This window comes from Mauremys reevesii, linkage group 15, assembly GCF_016161935.1.
Source record: "Mauremys reevesii isolate NIE-2019 linkage group 15, ASM1616193v1, whole genome shotgun sequence".
Taxonomy (NCBI): Eukaryota; Metazoa; Chordata; order Testudines; family Geoemydidae; genus Mauremys; species Mauremys reevesii.
In genome coordinates, this window is record NC_052637.1 from 30,530,061 (window position 1) to 30,550,755 (window position 20,695).

The 20,695-nt window shown below is 43.8% G+C and overlaps 1 protein-coding gene across 5 annotated transcripts in view; it reads right to left on the minus strand.

Moving 5' to 3' along the window:
• The window catches only part of LLGL2 (LLGL scribble cell polarity complex component 2), a 53,427-nt gene extending 32,746 nt beyond the window's left edge, over positions 1–20,681 (minus strand). For 3 of the 5 annotated variants that reach the window (XM_039500983.1, XM_039500982.1, XM_039500980.1), the window contains exons 1-2: positions 20,515–20,664; positions 7,195–7,301 (exon numbers count right to left, since the gene is read on the minus strand). In XM_039500983.1, the coding sequence (XP_039356917.1) occupies positions 7,195–7,269 (75 nt within the window). In that variant the 5' untranslated portion in view covers positions 7,270–7,301; positions 20,515–20,664. Of the gene's footprint in view, positions 1–7,194; positions 7,302–18,860; positions 18,989–20,514 lie in introns of those variants that run through there. The other 2 variants (XM_039500981.1, XM_039500985.1) reach the window with 2 other exon arrangements.
• Between the last annotated feature and the right edge of the window lie 14 nt (positions 20,682–20,695).

The following is a 20,695-nucleotide window of genomic DNA, read 5'->3' on the forward strand; positions in this document are numbered from 1 at the left end:
CCCTACACAGCTGCACGACCAGCGCTGCAACTTTCAAGTGTAGCCAAGCCCTCAGGAATGTGGGGGGGGGGGGTAGAGAGAATCCAACCCCTAACAGATATAGCTGCGCTGGTAAAATATCTAGTGAACATGCAATCATACTGGCAAAAAGGTCCTTTCTGAGGTCAGGGAACTGGCATAAACTATACCAGCAAAAGGATTCTTGCTGGTATAAGCTGCATTTCCTTTAGCATTCTTGCTGGTATAGTATACATACACACAAACGTTTTCTAGTACATGGGGCCTTAATGTTAAAAGCACCATCTCAAACTGAAGAGCTCTCCCATTCTCTCATTTGTTTATTCTGTGTACTTTGTGTACAGTCAGTTTCCTCTGTTTGTGAGGCGATCAAGGGTTCAAAAGAGGTACCATGAGCCATAGGGAAGGGGGAAACATTTCAAGTGTTTTTTTTCTTCTTTTTTAAATGTACTGAAGATTAGGTAGCAAATGCCTGGAATCCAAACATGTCCTAAGAAAAGGAATGTGGGCAATAGCACAGGAGCACAAGGAGCAAGTTTGGCAGCAAAAGCCTTAGTAGCGCCTGATACAGGACTAGCTTCATAGAGTAACCATGGGAAATAAATCGGGAATAAAGGACCACTGATATGAGTCCTTGCAACACTTTCTACCAACCCTCAATTACCTGATTTGGTTAATCCAATACCAGTAGGAAAGAAAGGAGGCATTGCTCCATCCTAAAGTGGATTAATTCTGTATATAAAGTACTGTATAGTACAATTAGCTACACAGGTGCTCAGTTATTATCTGAGGACAAATACTCCTTTCTGCTTAAGATAGTTTGAATCCTTATCACTTGAAATGTGGCATCTCGGGGCTGTGATATTTCCTAAGTTTTCATTTAAATCTATACCTTGAAACAATATACAATACTCTCCCATTTCCCCCAATTACTAAGGCCTTGTCTACACGAACCCGCGGTGATCAATGCATCGGCAGTCGATTTAGCAGGTCTAGTGAAGACTTGCTAAATCCACTGCAGATCGCTCTCTTGTCGACTCCTGTACTCCACCTGACCGAGAAGCTCAAGGGGAGTTGATGGAAAAGCATCTCCAGTACACATCACATAGTGTGGACCCTGCGATAAGTAGATCTAAGTACGTCAACTTCAGCTATGTTATTCATATAGCTGAAGTTGCGTAACTCAGATCGATCTCCCCCCATAGCATAGATAAGGCTTCAGTTTACTGATTCTGTTCAGTAATGGAACTTTGTGAGTTTTATTTTTAAGTAAGGTTTGCTCACACGTGATTCAAGAGAGACAGTTATTCCATTTAATACCACCTACGGTGAAGGTGTCTTCAGTGGAAACCTTGAGTGCAGTAACATTCAACCACAACTCTAAGCTAATAACGTTTATGCTACAACTGATATAAGTCAAATCTGAACCCACATTTATAGAGGTAGAAGGCAAGCTGATTCATCTCAGTGGTATTCTACCATATTAAAACAGCACTAGGTACCACAAATGCATTATCCCTGGATTTCTGTAACTTTAGGATAAGTATAATCTGGCACCAGGCACAGAAATTATTCCAACTGTTGGTAAAACTGATATCTACATCTTGTCTAGAATGACAGTTTATCACATGGGTTCATTTCAACCTCGCGATAAAAGTTAAAAGAGACAGCTATGCCGTTCTGGATTCCATGACCTTTACAATCAGTTCACCTCTTTTCCATCTGTGCTCCATACAACACAAGTAATTTTTGTGTTGTAAAAGAGGTTGTAAAGAAGACCATTTAGATGCTGCTCATCTAAACAGCAGTGACAAGCTTTGTCGTCTTTGTTCCCAAATTTTTCTGATCCAAGAAATAAAACTATGAGGATTCTACCAGCACATTCTTCCTATTCGGTTTCTAAATATGGTCCACTTAATAGAGCTCAAGGCCCACGGCAAAGAAATGGATGGAAGATAGACACTTGCTTGCCACTGATCATAAAAAGTGGAAATGCAGTTCATGTGTCTTCCCCTCCCCCAGCTGCAGATACAAAAATCCTAATGCATGTCAAGGATTCGGGAATATCCTGCCCATGAGTGCAAAACAGTTAGCTGCAGTTTAATGGGTTTATTTTTACAGCACTGCAGGTGTGCCTGTTGCTTTACAAACGCAAGATAAGGCATCTGCAATTTAAATGCGACAATGTACAGACAAAGGAGGGGAAAATGAATAAAATGAATATGCATCATTAATGACTGGTGTGGGGTGTGCATTTCCAGGTTTGTTTGTTATTTCTAGTATAGGCAAGAGGGCAGGAAGTACATTGTGGCAGGTTTGTTGCTGTGTTCAGGTTTGGCACTGGGGTGTGACTTTGCATACAGATTTCTCTCCATTGACTAACCAAGATCTCTCTGAGGATTTCTCTCTCCTTGCAAATAGTACAGTGAAGTCAGAACTAAGGCAGCAGCTGTTTGGCTGTCCCTGTTTTCCCTCATTCATATCTGGCTGATGAAAGCAGCAGCCTGTACTTTAACCTGTTCAGCAGGTGAACCTCTAGTGGGGGAAGGGAGGATGAGAGTACAATAGAGCCTTTTACTGGTGCATATAAAGTACGGGTGAGACAGCAATGTCATCCCTTTCTCAAAAAGGGACCTTTTTGTTCCTTTAGGTGAGCTAGGAAGTTTCATTTTCATTTTTCTAAAACTGCAAAAACTAGTTTCAAGTTCAGGGCAAAAGGAAGCCTGGTGTCGGCAGCATTCGTGAACAGAGGTGTTTCGCATTAGCTATATTTGCTGCAAGAAAGAAATGGGCAAACAGCTGATTCAATCCAAACTGAAGCTGAATGGACTGGGTCCATAGCTGTTCCTCCTCCTTTCCCTCCCCTTCACTCCTATTCAGACATTTTATGACAATGCAAAATAAAGGAACTGCATCTTTGTTAAATACTCCCTTTGAAGATAACAATGAGGCCGGTGGGTGTTAAATCTGCTTGACATAGTTCCTTATTCAGCGAGTTAAAAATCAACCATCCATCACACCACTTAGCAAGAGGATTGAAGAGAAGGAAAAATGCAGCGCACATCTCTGCCATAAATTAAATGGAATGCTTCTAATGTGGTAAGAAAAGGTGGGTGAGGTAATCTCTTTTCTACTATAACCCAGTTTGCAACTCAGCTGCAGGACAGGCTGGTTCACCTATGTGTTACCTATCATCTAATCAGACAGTGCCGGTCTGAACATGTTTTGTTTTGCAGGATTTGGACTGAGCCAAATTTATCAGATATTATGCTAAAAGCAAGATGAACTTTTTAAAAAAGCAGATTATCAAGTACACAAACCTTTCACTCTGTGCTACCTATTCAGCTAAAAACAGATTCTTGCAACAGGTATATACAAGTACAGGTAGTTCTTGGTCATACAGAGAGAGGTATGCAAACCCAAGTCATCCACACAGAATGTGAGAAGGCAATTATTTAAAGAGCACATGTTGTTACAAGAGTTTAATAGAAGAGAGGCTGGAAAGCTAGCCTGGCTGCATGGGTCAGTCCTTCAAAATTATCCAGGTTGTTCAATTTCTGACAACAGGTAAACTCTGGAGTGCAGACAGAAGAGGGAGGAGGTGAGAGAACCAAGCTGGGAGACATAAGCCTTTAAAATGCTTAAAATCTCAATTGAACAATTACATCAAGTTAAGCAGGAGGCATGTCCTTAAAGTAGCCCCATTCATTGCTGGCATAAGCAGATGCAACTCCACTGATTTCAATGGGATTACACCCTCATAGCCAATTCATTACTTGAGTATGTAGGTATAATGATTTACTGCTAATTACCAACATCAGAACTACTGAATTTTACATCCAATACTGAACAAAGAGCAAGAAGAAGTCAGGCCCAGGTGTGATGCAGTTAGATACAGGTCTAAAATGAGAAAAATCCCTCAATAGGAAGATATAGCTAAACTGGGATGGAGAAGGAGACAAAGCTAGAATTTTTTTTTAAAACATTTTCTCCATAGCTGTAATCATTCATATTGACCAGTGTACAGAGCCACAGTCCAATAATCCCACCAAATGAAATAGGGCTCTCTCGGAGCAGTCTAGCTGGGAGGATTCAAAGGATGACTGGCTACACAAGACAAATTTTAAGGGAAGAAAAAGCATCCCAGAATATATAGCGCTATTTTAATTGGAGGACCACAACGCTGTAGGTGTGGAGATCCCATAAGCACTGGAGAGGAAAAATCATTTGAGGAAATGTGAAGATCATACTTTCTGGGACCATGTCTATTTGCCTGGTTTCTGAATCAGAGGATACTGGGAAAAGCTCAATTAAATGCTGTACAAGGAAACATCCCAGAAATTTGTTCTCTCCCATCCAAAATTTAGGCTTTCCAGTTGATATACTAATGTCAGCAAAATAGGAACAGACAGTGCCCCAGGTTATATGGGCATTATAGTTTTGTCACCAAGATTCTGTCTACTGCCCATTCAATTTTTTCTCTTACACTGATCAGTCAGTAGTTACACTACTCAGCTTTGGATGTACTGCACATACATCCCCACATGGAGAGAAGTTAGACAAACTGAGGACTAGCTTGTGCCCATACTGATAGAATGACAAGCTCTGTATCGGGAAAGGAGGAGGATACATCTCAGGCCCAAGAGAAGAAATTGTTCTCTTCTCTTTATTCACTGGAGTGCTCCTGTTTATTTTTGTAGTACAAATCTGTTAGAGCAGCCAGGTCTACACAGCAGCTGGGGAGGGTGCTTCCCAGCACTGATAAGCAGACATGCACTGGCTCTACACAAGTTAGTGCACCAAAGTCAGCAATGTGGCTGCAGCAGCATGGGTTAGCCAAGAAAGTACATCCTCAGGGGGTTGGATTGTACTCATGCAGCTAGCCCATGCCACCAAAGTGACACTACTATTTTTAGCATGTTAGTTGAGGCAGAGCTAGTGCATGTCTGTCTACCTGCACCGGGAAGCACCCTCCCAGCTGCTGTGTAGACACAGCCTTACTTGTAGTTAGTACATCAGCATATCCCACTAATATAAGTAGCACTATGAATTTAGATGTACAAAATGGATTCGTGTTTAACCTTTATACAAGAATGTGCAATAAGAGAACTATGGTGGGAATAGCTTGTGTCCTGTAACCAGATTTTATGTTATACACTATTAGCCCTCACAAGCAACACGTGTAGTACTTAACAAATACGATTAACAGACGTAAGAGATACAACCTGACGGCACTGATTAGATACTGTAGACTCCCAACTGAAATTAGATAAAGAATCTAAGCTGTTACTAGTCTCTTCCCAGACCAGTTCTTATCCAGCATTATATTCTTCAAAAGTCCTCAAATAAATTCATGAAAGTGCTAAAGAACAGGAACTTAAGTGTTCATGAAGCTCCACCTTCATGTTGCACGTTTAACAAGGACCATTCCCTAGCAACAGAAAACATTCTTAACCTCTTGGCTCCTCAAAGCCATAACCTTTGACATGCCAAAACCTAAGTCTTGACTTTTTAGGACCTGCCAGTCTTATGGCAGTCTCCATTATATCTAAAGTTTGCTTCTCTGAAACCCTTTCTGTTATTGCTCTACAGGTAATAATGGAAGAAGATTAGATTTAGAGCCATATCTTTGCTGGAAAAAAAAGAGTGTAAAAAAATGACAAAGGATTCCTTGCTAGAAAAGCAAACTGTAGATTCTCCTAGCAATAAGTGTTTCCAATCAATCCCTTGCTAACAAAGAAGAGTGTATAAGGGGTCATTTTTGCTTAAATACTGTGACTAATTACAAAGAATAAATTACTAAAAAGTAGTGTCTTAGACAGAAAGTCACCATCTTGTAAATATCGCATTTTCCTTTGTAGGGCTGAATCAAATACCACCACTAAAGTCAGAAAGTGTCACATAAAGCAGAGAAAGATATAGCAGTGAAGGTATGCTAGGCATTTTACAAATAGGCAAAAAGACAATGTTCCCTAAGGCCATGGCTACACTCAAAACTTCAAAGCGCTGCCATGGGAGCGCTCCCACAGCAGCGCTTTTAAGTGCAAGTGTGGTCGCGGCGCCAGCGTTGGGAGAGAGCTCTCCCAGTGCTGCAGGTACTCCACCTCCAAGAGGGATTAACTTACAGCGCCGGGGCGCTGTTTACACTGGCGCTTTACAGCACTGTAACTTGCTGCACTCAGGGGGGTGTTTTTTCAAACCCCCTGAGTGAGAAAGTTGCAGTGCTGTAAAGTGCCAGTGTAGCCATAGCCTAACTAAACAGAACTCTCCAAGTGCTGGGTGGATACCAGTGCTCAGACACAGATGTATGGATTCAGAACTGGCAGGACAACAGCACAATCACATTTGCCACAAGAGCTGCCTTTGTAGCCTCCCCCATTTGAATCCCATCTACTCACTTCTGCATTAACCAACTGAAGTATGGCCTGAGAACAGGACTCCTAAAATCTAATCGTGGCTCTGACAGACACCCTCAGTGGCTTCAGCCAAGTCACAGCTTCTCTGTCTCAGTCCTTTTTTCCCAGGCCACACCATTGGTACAACAGGAATAATACACCTCTACCTCGAAACAACACTGTCCTTGGGAGCCAAAAAATCTTACTGCATTATAGGTGAAACCATATTATATTGAACTTGCTTTGATCCACCGGAGAGCGCAGCCCTGCCCCCCAGAGCACTGCTTTACTGCGTTATATCCAAATTTGTGTTATACTGGGTGGCGTTATATCGAGGTAGTGGTGTATTTACTTCCTCCATAGAGGTGTTGTGAGAACATGTGTAGCACTTTAAAGACACAAAATACTGTGGAAGTCCTATGTATTAGTCACAGCAGGACTATAGTCACATTGAAATAATCTCCTCACTCCCTCAAAGAGTGAATGTTAGTAATCTGTTTTCTCGTGAACCACAGACCTAAAACCAAGAATGTGGTATCCTAAAGCCCAGGAATGGCCTGTGAGCTTAAGACATGCACACGTACAAACATGTTTGTATCAGAGGGACTGCAAAAAAACTCCAGCTTTGATTTACCAAATACGAGGGCAATCTACCTCTGTTGTAGCTAGCTTTTCCATACATACCTGAATGAACCTTCCCTCCTCTCTCTTCAGTGACTATGGACAGATTTGCTCTTTCATGCCTGTTTCTCTTAAAGCTCATTTGAAGAGCCCACCATACCTTGTTAAACTGGAAAAGGTCACGCTTGAGCCTCTCTCTTACAGGATCATGTCCGTGTCTCAAAAACCTTCTCATTTTCCTTCTTTAAACCACCCGGCACCAGAAACCTAGTAAAAAAACAAAACCAAGTTTAAACGAGTGGGATTTTAGAGTGTAAAAAATTAATCTGAATTGGGTACTTTATTTTGTTTCAGCAAGTAGCACGGCATTCATCAGGCCAGGACGAGACAGCACAGCTATATGGGGAGTTAACAGGGACTAAAACTCAACACCACTGCAGCACATTATCCCAGATAGCAGGATTTGGTTTGCATAATCCCTTTTTCATGCTGCTCAACTCTAGAATCCCTGTGGCTTTTAAAAACAAACAATACAGTTTACGTTTTGCCACTCTTTTTTAAATCTCTTCATCTTTCTTGGACAAGGTCAGGTGAAAAGTGACAAAACGCAAAAGGATACTACAGTAGTCAGATAAATGTTTAAAGAAACCAGCTCAAAAAGCCACCTAACTTCCAGAGTTGGTGACAGCATAGACATATCAGTTTTTACCCCAGATAACCCTATGGCTACTGAGCTGAGGAGGGGAAAGTAAACATTTTAGGCTGGCATTATGGGTATAGCATAAGGAGCTGGTGTTGCCTGGAATGCAGTTAGGTTAATTATTAGCCTGTTTTTGCAAAACATCAAGCTTAATCCTCTACTAAGGGGGAAAGGGGAAGATAATAGTGCACCTGTCCCTCAGTGCAGCACTACAAGAGTATAGTTCTCTATACCTTGTAATTCTACCACTTCACCAAAACTTTATGATCCACTCAGAGCACCTAATGCAGACATAAAAAGCCCTGCCCTAGCATACCAGCAATAACACTTGGGACAGCAGGATATGGATTCTAGTATTCAGCCGGTGCTGCAAAAGTAGCACCTTATGTTACTCTTCAGGGCAAAAAGGAGTATGGCGAATGGGTAGAACTTGGAGATTCAGACCTAGGGTGTGGACTTTTCCCAAGGAAGGGGTGTGTACATATGTGGTGCAAGGTGGGAATTTATAGTGCGATAGTTTCCAGAAAGTTTAAAATGAATGTCAGAACTTGCCAGGAAGAAGAGTTATTTTTTATATCTGTGCCCCAGACTACATGGGGCCTGGGACATTTGACTCAAATCACTGGCCTGGACGGGTAATTGAAAGCACTATCCACCCACAATGAGCTCTGACAAGGAGCAGAAAGCCTTCGCAGCCTCTTGGTGCTTCTATTACCCCACTTCTATACAAACAAGTGGGAATCCATCTCTGCATTCTTGTCAATAATGAGGTCATCAACCAAAGGCCATAAATCAGCCAGTCATTCCTACAGGGTTTTTATTATACCTCCCAGCAAGGCCAGCAGAAGTGTAAATTTAAACAGCAAACTGAAAATACAAAACTGACAAAATCAGCAAGTTCTGGTGAGCGAACAGCTCTGTTTTTTCTGCATGTCAGATATCAAGGTGTAATCCCACCTGGGTTTGTGCCTACACTTGCCACTAGACGCTAGGATACTTCAGTGTTACTAGCATGTAGAAGGTTGGTTTGGGTGGAGCACCATTTGGATTGGTTAAGGAAGGAGGGAGCAAAGGGATGGATCAGGCAGATGTATCAGTAAGATTCTGACAGGAGCTTAGAGCAGGCTGAGATAGTCCATGAATAACTCAGAGCATCATTACTATTACAGCAATATCTGGTCTGATTTTCAGAGATGCCAAGCATCTGCACCTCTTTTCTACTGACTTCAGTGGAGTTATGGGTGCCCAGCACTTCTGAAAGTCAGGGTTATAGCAATTAGCCCCAGAACAATCCCAGAGCTCAGCCTGCAACATCTCTAATCAAGCACACAGTACATTTTCAGGTGCAAACAAAAAGAAAGGAACCCACCATGATCTCCTCGCTCCCCCAGTATCTAGAGATATCAGCAGGTACCACCTAATCATCAGCTTTCCTTGAATGGTCCCTTACAATATGAGCTAACTACTTATGCAAAACAATCTGTTCCACCTTGCATTTTGCTGTGACACTGGGAGCACCTTTCCCAGACCTGAAGAAGAGCTCTGTGGCTCGAAAACTCATCTGTCACCCCAACAGGAAGTTGATCCAATAAAAGATATTACCTCACACATCTTGTCTCTCCAACATCCTGTGATCAACACAGCTACAACTACACAGCATACAGCTTTCCAATTGTCATTCCTGCATGCTTTCTTCCCTATCCATTCCTCACTGGCAGAGAAGGGAGAGTAAACCTGAGCTGCTTGGTATATTTGCATGGCATCAGAGCACTAGCAGGTGTGAAGAAATGGTGCCTAGCCGTCTGATACAGAAACCTTGACAGCAGGGAATATCAAAATAAAAGGGGAGAGGAGCGTAGCCAAAAAACAGGAACACATTTAAAAAACAAAGTCTCTGCAAGGTGATCTGAAAACCACCAAATAAATCTAAGATTAGAGCCCATGTAACAAATCCTTTCACCAGGTTTGCATGATACAATTCTCAGAGAAGAGTCCAACATCTCAGTACATGGCTCTCTCCATGGATCAGCGTTCACCTTGCACTCCCTTTCAGTACCCAAGACAGAGAAGATAATGATCCAAACATCGGACCAAATTGGGTGATGAATCCTGGTCACATGCCTCTAATGCACACTGCGCACATACTAAGAAAAAGTGAGAAGCTGCTGTAGAAGTGACAACCTGTTGTGCTATGCAAGGAAAGAGTATCACACCCATATGCAGTAACTTTGGCCTTAGCCAGACAGGGAAAGTAAAAATGGGAAGGGTGTGTCTTTGGCAATCAATATCCTGGGCCAGTGAAACCAGGAAAACCCACACAGAAACTTCAAGTAACTAGTTCAAAGTAACTGGTTTTACAAGTATGGGGAAAGGAGACTTCCATGTGCCAACAAGGCAGCACAGACAAATACTCACAGTAAACAAAGGCAAGAAGGCAAAGGAAAGAGGGGGCTCTTTTGAAAGGATAGATAAATACAGCTGCCCATGTCCTGTAACAAAGTTTAGGAATGATTAATTGCATCTAACACATGCTGCTTATACATGCTTATGCCAAGAGAGGTAGCATTCACAATCCAGCCCACACTGACCTGTTAAACCGACTAAGGAACTTAATATTAGTTGGCATCAAGGAATCTAATAGCAACTGGCACCAAGGTGCATCACTTTGCAAAGTGATGCATGCTGCAGTCAAAGGAGATTTGCCAAAAAGAATGACAATTCCACATAATCTGCATCATCTTGTCTCCCAGGTGCACATTTCGTTTTTGCCAGCCCAATTTCTCTCACAAATGCCCTTCATAAAACTGCAGACAAATGTGCTCTGCAATTATAGAACATAGACACGAATATCCCTTCACTGCAGACAGCGTGTGGTAGTAGCTGTGGCCACTAGTAGCCAGAGTGGAGCCTCTGAAGCCATGTCTGCTTTGTGTGGAGTTGATGCTGTTGTATTTTGCAGGGCATTAAAGCCTACAAGAAAATGCAAGATCAGCCTCTTACGAGAAGCTACGTCCTCATTAGCAGCACTACATCTTCTCTGGGTAAAGTCTGCCTCTCAGCTGAAGGGAATCTGAGGTCAGTCCATCTGCAGGTAATAATACCCCAGATTCCAGTCCATCTTGACTGTGAACAAGCTGAAACATAACATGTGACAGACAAACCACCTTGCAGCCAGGCTCATAATGGGCCACTTAAAGCTAGCTCCTTTAGCGTCCCTGGCTCTATGCTCAGACAAATATTATGAGATACCCTCCTCCGCTGAGTTCAATTAGACTCAGCCACAAGCCTATTACTCTTCATTGTTCACACAGTATGGCAGGGCGAGTCCAAGCTGTGAGAGGATCCGGTTTCCACTCAATACAGACACTCAAACAGCTATTAGCATCAAACACGGACTTTTAGATGCCAAAAATTCACAGCAGGCACATATGCCACATGGTTCAAAACAGGCTGATACTTAAGCAAAGAAGCCAGAATGTTCATATGCAACTTACATGCGTGTTTACTCAGAGCACACAGGATGGGGTATAGAACAGGGGAGAGAGTACTCTTCCCAAACAGCCTTTGTTCAGGTTAAGTCGCCCTTCCAACTTCTCCCCTTGACAACAGTTCAAAGCTTGGCAAATAATTCAAAGATGCTCTAGGCCAGGGCATACCAAGACCATTTAGAGATTTCAAGGCTTCAGGTCTCCTGCTTGTTGTTCTCTCCCCGCTCCTCCAAAGGGATTCTCCAGTGTGAGATTTCTATCTATGCATCTAACAGTAAGGCATTGTTCCTGTTAAAAAGAATAAGCAGCAGCAAGCCCTTCTCCCCAGCCAAGCTTTGTTTATACCACAGGGATTTACTACTCTTATCATCGCAGCAACTGCCAACAAGGCCTCATCTATACTAGACTTTCTCTACACTACCAGAAGTTTCCCAGTACTCCTAGGACCAATACAGCTCTGACAGTGGTAGCAATAGTGGGAATGCTACAGTAGACTTTTTCTCAGCAAGGTTAGAGGACAACAACCAGTCTACACTAGCAGTTCTGCCATTGTTCACAATTGTGGTAGAAGTGCTGGGATGTTTAGGAAGAAAGGCTAACGCAAACATGCCCCATCTATGCCACTGCATGAACAGGAACAACAGTCTAAGGGTATGGCTACACTTACAAATCTGCAGCGCTGGTAGTTGCAGCGCTGGTCGTCCAGCTGTGCAGGGCCAGCGCTGGTGTGTGGCCACACTCACAGCTACCAGCGCTGCAGTGTGGCCACATTTGCAGCGCTGTTGGGAGTGATGAATTATGGGCAGCTATCCCAGCATTCAAGTGGCAGCAACGTGCTTTTCAAATGAGGGGGGTGTGGGGCAGTGTGACAGGGACCGGGGGGGGGGAGGGGGGGGAGAGTGGATTTTTGGAACTGACACTGTGCAAAATCAGAAAATTTTCCCACCCCCTTACTGTTAACTGCAAACAGCCTGCATCCAACATACTCTCTTTCCCCCCTCTGCCCCCTCCCCCCGTTTCTCTCAAGCAAAGAGAACACTCAACCCCTGTGAATGACTCCTTTTCTCGCTGCTGGTCAAGCAAAATGCATACTCAACTCCTGTGAATCACGCAGGGAGGAGGATCTCATTTGATTGCAACTCGCAAGTGTAGCCATACCCTAAGAGTTAGGGTAGATATGCCTGAGACCAGGTTTTTGTGATCACCACTGTAATAAAGGTGCTGATTTCTTCTAGAAGTTCCAGCATCTAATGACAGTTCTATGCATCTCAAAATTCCAGAGAATCAGATGGTGTGTGTGTGGCCCCCTTTTAAAAAAAAAAAAAAAAAGTTTAAACCTGGTTGAATGACTTCTGAGATAGACTCTAGGGGTGGTTTATTGGGAGGGAAATTCAAAGAGAAGATAGACCATTCTAAGTAATATTCTCCTAGAGTGGGAGCATGCCCAGAAGAAAAGAGAACCAGACTGCAAGTTAGAAGGTGTAAATTCTATTCCCAATTCTGCCATTGACTTGATGTGACCTTGGGCAAGTCACTTCACTTTTCTATCTGTCAGTTTCTCTACAATGCTTACCCACTTAATTCACATGCTGCTGTGAGCATCCATTCTGTCTTTACAGAGTTTCGGGTACTGACATATGAATGCCAAGTCAGAATAGCAAATGCCATGGAGAGCTAACTCCTTATCTCTAAAAGAATCTCTTAACATTAGAGGGCAAGACAGCTGCACTCAGCTACTAATGTTTAAGGTTACTGTGTTTAAGGGAGCTCAACTCTCCAGGCATAGATAATAAAATCTGCAAGAGGTGGTCAAGTGTGAAATGGTAACTGAACTTAAACACACGATTTCCCACTTTATACAAACTCTTGCTGTATTCTAAAACTCCAATTGTCATCACTGGCACTGTTACCGTCTAAATTCAGGGCGGATTGATTTAAATCAAAACAATTTAAATAACCGATTTTAATAATGAATTCAATCACTAAGCAGGAAACCTTGATTTAAATCATTGATTTTAATTGTGTTTTTCATTTGTACTTCTTGTCCTAAAGAATAGTTATCAATTAATGAGAATCAACCACAAAAACATGATGGAATTGCAATTAAATATAGCCTTTACACTAAACGTGGGGCTTCTTATTGCAAACCAGGAAGATATATTGTATGTCTACCCATTTATTTAAGCAATCATATAGCTTAATTTACATTTATTCAGATTCTTAATTTTTACATTTTATTATGTTAGAAAATGGTGACTAATGCATTTATTTACTAGATGACTAATTTTTTTACCTGCGCTTTGTGTCAAGCTCTATTTGGATGGGAATTCAAATCCAATTAAAAATGCCAGAAACCCCACAGCATTTCAAAGTTGGTTAATTAAGTAAATAAATCTACTTTAAATGTGCTGAATACATAAAAGAGTTTAGCAAAACATGTTTTGCATTTAAAACTGATTTATTAAACAACGGAAGCATTACCTGTAGTTAGTGAAATGAACTGATGGTGATGAGAAACAATGTCCTTCAAGATTTTAGAACTAGTAGATCATAGATTAGAATAAATTTAGGCCTTAACATACATTGTCATAGTTTCAAATAGATTTCTTTTTTAAAATAAACCTATTTAATTTACATAAAAAATCCAATTTACATAAAAACTTTAAAAAAACCCATCTGTTTTTATCCTCTCTGCTACAATGTATCCAAGCTGCTACAGCAACAACTGGTTGCCAAGTGAGATACTGCCCACTCTTCTGCAGTATTACAAAGCAGCAGAGAGGTCTGAATAAAGGAACAGTTGCAGAATGTAAAGAACTTGGAGATCTCAGAGATGCCACTCTAGCCTACAAGTCTTTGACACAAGGCAGGGATTTTCCAGATCACCTTCCAAGAACAAGATATTTAATCCAGTAGTGGTCAGTGTATGTCTACACTACCTGCCGGACTGACAGGTAGCGATTGATCCAGCAGGGGTCGATTTATCGTGTCTTCGACCCCCAACCACTCTCCCGTCGACCCCTGTACTCCACTGCCAAGAGAGGCGCAGGCGGAGTTGACAGGGGAGCGGCAGCAGACAACTCACCACCGTGGTGAGTAGGTCTAAGTACGTCGACTTCAGCTACATTATTCACATAGCTGAAGTTGTGTAACTTAGATCAATTCCCCGCCACCCCCAATAGTGTAGATGAGGCCTAAGTCAAAGGAGGGATATTTTAGGTTGAATATCAGGAAAACTTTACTGGAAGTGAAATCTATTAGACTGCAAGAAAAACTCAAGTGGTGGAGACCCATCACTTGGGAGTTGTTTTTTTTTTTAAAAAACTGGACAACACACTAAGAAGTGTCTTGTAAAGAACAATTCTGCACTAGCAAGGAGAAGGACTGAAGGATTTGACAGGCTCTCCCATCCAAGTCTGCTTTAACTTCTGCAGAATCATAGACGTTAAACAGTCAAAAGTATAACCTAACAGTCATAAAATGCAACAGCAGGCAGTGCCCTATCCTCTACCCTCCCACCACGCACACATACACATCACTAGGTTTGAAGCTTCCAAGATGGGTTCCTCAGGCAATCTTGAAAGGTAAAGGAAAAATGTTCAAGTCAATCATGCAAGTTCATATACTACCACAGCACAGTGCTAAAACCTACTAAAAACTGCCAAATCCTTCTGAGTCCAGAAATACTGTCCAAACCCCTTCTATTAAGCTTCCTTTGTACTCTGTAGGTCACAGTAATACTGGAATACATGAGGTTTCAAAATGCTCTAGCACAGAAAAGCCTTTTCTTTTGAAAACTATTATGAAGAGAAATTGACTGGATGTGACGCAGAGCCCTTGGTACACTCTCCCAATTAAATGAGTGACTCAAGGAAAGAAGGAAGGTATGGTATCTTGATTGCAATAATGTTTTTAGGCCAGAAATATGGTGGGTCTATTGAAGAAGGACATCACAAAGGGCTCCTTATTACCAGAGCAGCACCAAAAGGAAAGATGTAGAAGAAAATTCTAACTACTTGCTGATGACTTAAATCCTCATACATACATACACACACACACACGGCCGGCTCCAGGGGTTTGGCCACCCCAAGCAGCCAAAAAAAAAAAAAAAAGCCGCGATTGCGATCTGCGGCAATTCAGTGGGAGGTCCTTCGCTCCAAGCAGGAGTGAGGGACCCTCTGCCGAATTGCCACCGAATACGTGAAAGTGCCGCCCCTCTCCGGAGTTGCCGCCCCAAGCACCTGCTTGATAAGCTGGTGCCTGGAGCCAGCCCTGCACACACACAAAACACACCCTACCGTGCAACCCATACTGGGTATCATCAAACGTTACATCCCATACTCAATGGGAACAAAACCCTGAAAGAAATCTTTCCTGATCCCACTCATCTGGCCTTCAAACACCACCCAAATCTCTCTAAGCTCATCATCAGAAGCAAGCTCCCCACGGACCAAGACACATGAACTAAAAGCAACACAAGACTCTGCCAGAACAGATGCAAAACCTCTAGACATATCTCCAATGCTACGATGGTCAACACTCCCCACACCACATTTTTCATGATCCATGGGTCCTACACATGCCTATCACAACATATGGCACAGCTCATCCAATTCACTAAATTCCCCAACAACAACATGAATTAAACCAAATAATCATCATGCTCTCAAATGAACTCTCACAGAAAAACGATAAGACAAAAACACCAAATCACTTTTCACAAAGCGATCTCTCTCTATCTGACCTCACAGTCCTCATCCTCAAAGAAAACCCGCACAACACTTTCAAAAGATGAACCCAGGAGCTTACATTCATAAATTTGGCTAGATACTAAAAATCCTGGATAGACCAGACACTGGATTTACAGTTTATTACCAAAATCTGTAACCCATTTTAGTGCCCCCCCACCCTTTTTCTCGTCCCCATTTTCCTCTTGTGGCTGGAAAGATGTTAACAAGCCATTTCACTTTGAATGGTCTCTTGAAATGTGTGTTAACTACTTATGTTAAACAATCTGTTCCATCTTGCATTTATCTGTGACACACAGAGTAGATTTCTCAGACCCAAATAAGAGCTCTGTAAGCTCGAAAGCTTGTCTCTGGCTTTGGCTACACTTGCATTTACACTTTGAAGTGCTAAGTGTAGTCAAAGCGCCAGCGCTGAGAGAAAACTCTCCCAGCGCTGTCCGTACTCCACCTCCCTGTGGGGAATAACGGACAGCGCTGGGAGCGCGGCTCCCAGCGCTGGGGCTTTGACTACACTGGCGCTTTGTAGCGCCGCAATTTGCAGCGTTGCAGAGGGTGTGTTTTCACACCCTGCTGCAGCGCTGCAAATTTGTAAGTGTAGCCAAGCCCTCTGTCTCACCAAGAGAAGTTGGTCCAATGAAAGTTACTGCCTCACCCATCTTGTCTCTCTAATCTCCTTGGACCAACATGGCTACAACACTGCATACAACATGGCTGAAGGAATCTTGTAAATATTCTGAAGATCAAGTACATAGTTCTATCTACGTATGCCTAGAAAGCCTATCACCATTATATCTGGGCAATCTGCACAGATAGAGAAAAAAATCACTGTACATATGGACCATCTTTGCTCTTTCTTTGGCAAGATTGTGTTTCTAGGAATCATGCCGTGTAAGATGTAGGAAGGTGGGAGACATCACCTGTAGTCTTTTGTAGGGAGAGGGAAAAGCTGATCTACAAAGAGGTCAGCCTTACATTGGAAAGTAAAAGGTGAGATGGGCATATCCTGATCTCCAGAAGCAAGAAGTTCAACAGCCCAGGGCATTTCACCAAATATTCTGCCTCTGGCACCCAGCCTAATCCTGGGCTCTGTCAGTCATAGCATTCCTATTGGCGGAAGCATTCTCAGTTGGCTACACAGAGGGTAAGGTTGTCAGTGGCTGGGTCACAATTCAAGGGTTTTAAGTTATTGGTATTTCACTCATTCTCCCCTCACCACATATCCTACCCTTCATATGAGCATAAAGCTTTTTGTACTGTAATCTACTTCAGAAGTCTAATCTGAGAAATTTACTTTAAGGGCTCTACTCTAGTAACACTAATATATATATATGCTTCGGAGAATCTCTAACTGCTTTACAAACATTATGGCCATGTCTACACTATGATGCTACAGTCACATATCCATGGCACTGTAGTTAGGCGGCTGTAACCTCATAATATAGACACAGACTACAGCAACAGAAGGGATTTTTCACGTCCTTGTAGGAAAGATAGCAAGGTTGATGGGAGCTTTCTTCCCTTTACATAGCTGTGGGTATGTCTACACTGCCCACGTTACAGTGCGGCCGCAACAGCGCTGTGACAGGGGCAGTGTAATCATGCTTTATCACTGGGGGGCAGAGCTCTCCTGTCAATAAAAAATAACCACCCCAAATGAGGGGTGGTAGTTTTATCACCGGGAGTGTGGCTCCCAGCAATAAAGCACTGTCTATATTGGTGCTTTTCAGCGCTAAAACTTTTGTCACTCAGGGGTGTGTGTTTTCACACCCCTGAACAACTAAAATTTTAGCGCTGAAAGTGGCAGTGCTGTGTCTACACAAGGGGCTAGGTCAGCATAGCTATGGCGCTCCAGGTGTGGCTTTTTCACACCGCTGAGTGCTATATCAGTGTCGACGACTGAAGTTTTAAACACAGACCAGGCCTAAGCCACATCAAACAGAAGTGAAGTATTATTAACCCAATTACAGATGGGGAACTGGAAGCAGAGTGGTTACAGGACTTGTTCAATCTCACACAGGAAGTCAGTGGCACAGTATGAAACAGCACTCAGGAATATAAATTCCCATTGTGCTATCTAATGGTTGTGGCAGGGCACCAGCCCTATACCATGTGAAATGCATTCCAAAAGCTGTCACAAATCTTACTGCAAGTTGGGGGAAAAACTTAAATTAAACATACTCCATAGTCAGTCATTAAAAGCAGGGATTAACACACAAATACACTAACCGAGCATGCCAAAGAATAAAGAACAGTAGTTATTTACCATTTCTATTTAATCTAAGTTTAGAGCCTAGGTAACAAGGATGAAGACCTACAAAGCCAAATTACTAACAGCAATGACACTTTAGAATGTCAGAGGGCAAGTAGCTTGTTCAATTTAATGTATTACATTATTACCTGTGCCTAAGGACACAATGCTATATGCTCCCCCAATCTCCTGCCAGGTAGCCCCAGGAAGGAAAAACTAAGTGGGCGGATGACTGTACTTGACCTACTCCCACACACAAAACCAATATTTATATTTATGCCTCAGGGAAATGTAAACCCTGAATCACTCTGTAAATCAACCAACAATTGAACTAGGGAAGCTACAGCAAAGCGCTGAAGTTTCTCATAGGTGCAAGGGAGAAATTCCACTGGGACAGAAGCTTGCAGTCATTGCTTACATATCTACTGAAGAACAAATGCAGTAAATTAAGCCTATTGGGAGCAAAAACGTAAAGCTTGAAATCTTAACAGAAGTTGGAGGAAGCTAATATCCAATACTCTGAAATGCATCCAGCTTCAAGCATTATCCAGAGGGAGCTTCAGCCATAGGCTGGATAGGCAACCACCTACAGTATCAACTCAGAGCATTTCTACCACAAGCAGCCACATGGCCAGAAGTTACCAGTGCTTTCAAACTATCCCAAGAACACAGGCTGTGGTAAGGCGGGGCCAGCTAGAAGACTCTGTCCTTCAGGACTCCACCTCCAGGAGCACCAGGTTACAGGAAGAAGCTAGCAACCTAGGGATATGTCTACACTGCAATTAAAAACTCACAGCTGGCCTATACCAGCTGACTTGGGTTAAGGGGCTGTTAATTGCAGTGTAGACATTTGGGCTGGAGCTAGAGCCCAAGCTCTAGCACTCCGTGTGGTGGGAGAGTCCCAGAGGACTGGCCGAATGTCTACTCAGCAATTAAACAGCACCTTAGTCCAAACCGAAGTCAGCTGGCATGGGCCAGCCATGGAGGTCTAATTGCAGTGTAGACATACCCTACAGGAAACAAGCTCCTCACTCCAGCATGGGAGTGAGGCAGGAGAAGCAAGATGGGATGGATGCAGGGATGTCATGTGATAGACATCCTCTTGCCTTCAGGAAAGGGACACCAAAAATAATTATTTGCCTAGTTCATTAACGCATCGCTAGCTGGACTATTACACTACTGGCTGGAATATATGCCTGCCAAAAGGCCACTGATGAGCAAGACAGATGGCAGAATGTACTCAGACATCACAGTATTCAGGTTTTCACTCAAACAAATCTGCTTGTGGATTGAAGTTCTCCCCTGATCTGTATCAGAGGGGTAGCCGTGTTAGTCTGGTTCTGTAGAAGCAGCAAAGAATCCTGTGGCACCTTAGTCTATAAGCTCTGGATTCTCCCCTGATCTGGCAGCTATGCCTTCCCTCAGATACGATACACTTACAATTTATCTTAGTCTTGACAATAAATGAGCCTATTTGATTTGGGTCTTGCCTGCCTTTGAAGCCATTTCATTCCCTAAACACCATTCTTTGTGACTGAGACCGGCTGTATCAACCCAGATTTGCACTATGGGGGAGGGGAGAGCAGAGGTAGGGTATTTTTATGGGGTAAAGTCCCAGGACTCTGGAATCTGCTTCTGTTGTTGGTTGGTCAGAGGACGCATTCGTTCACCTCTAAGGCATGCTACAAGGCCTTTTGTTGTGCAGATGATGCAAGTGAGCCCAGCCCTTTTTGTGAGCGTCGGTTATTGTAGCAATTCGTTTCTGTCAAGTATTCTGAAGTCGTGAAAACGGGTACAGAGATAAGTGCCAGGAGCACAGATTTATAAATCAAACACATCCACGCCGTTTAGATAGAGAACCAATGGCAGCCCCCCACCCCCTCCTCCAGAGCGGATTTCCGCCCCGAAGGACCAGCCAGCGCCTACCTGCTGGGGCAACTTCCCATCACCTCTCCCCCGGCCTCCCAGAGAGGAGCGGCAGGCCCAGGGGAGCGCTCCCCGGCCCCGTCGCAGGGGATCCAGGGTTTCTCCCCACAGCGGCGCGAGGCTCAGCCCGCCCCCGGCCCGGGGTCCCACTCCGCGGGGCCAGCCCCGTTCGCCACGATCCCGCCCGCTGCCCGGCGGAGCCCCGCTGGCTCACAGGCCCAGGGCGGGACCGCGGGCGGGCAGGTGAGGGCCCCGCAGGACCGTGGCGGCCCGGCACCGTGACCCCCCCCCGGCCCTCAGCCCCGCGCCCAGTGACCGGGGGGGGGTCGGTCCTTTGTACCCCTCCCCCGCGGCTCGGCCCCCCATTCACCTGAGGGGCGCTGGCTGGACCGGCCGGGCCCGGAGGAGGCCGCGGGCTGTAGTGTCCCCTGCAACCGGCTCTTGGGCCACGGGCTCCTCCGCTAGCGCCGCCGCCGCCTCGCCTTCCCGGATACCTCCCGGAGGGGGCGGGGCTCACCGGATATGCAAATAAGTGGGCGTGGCCACGCCGC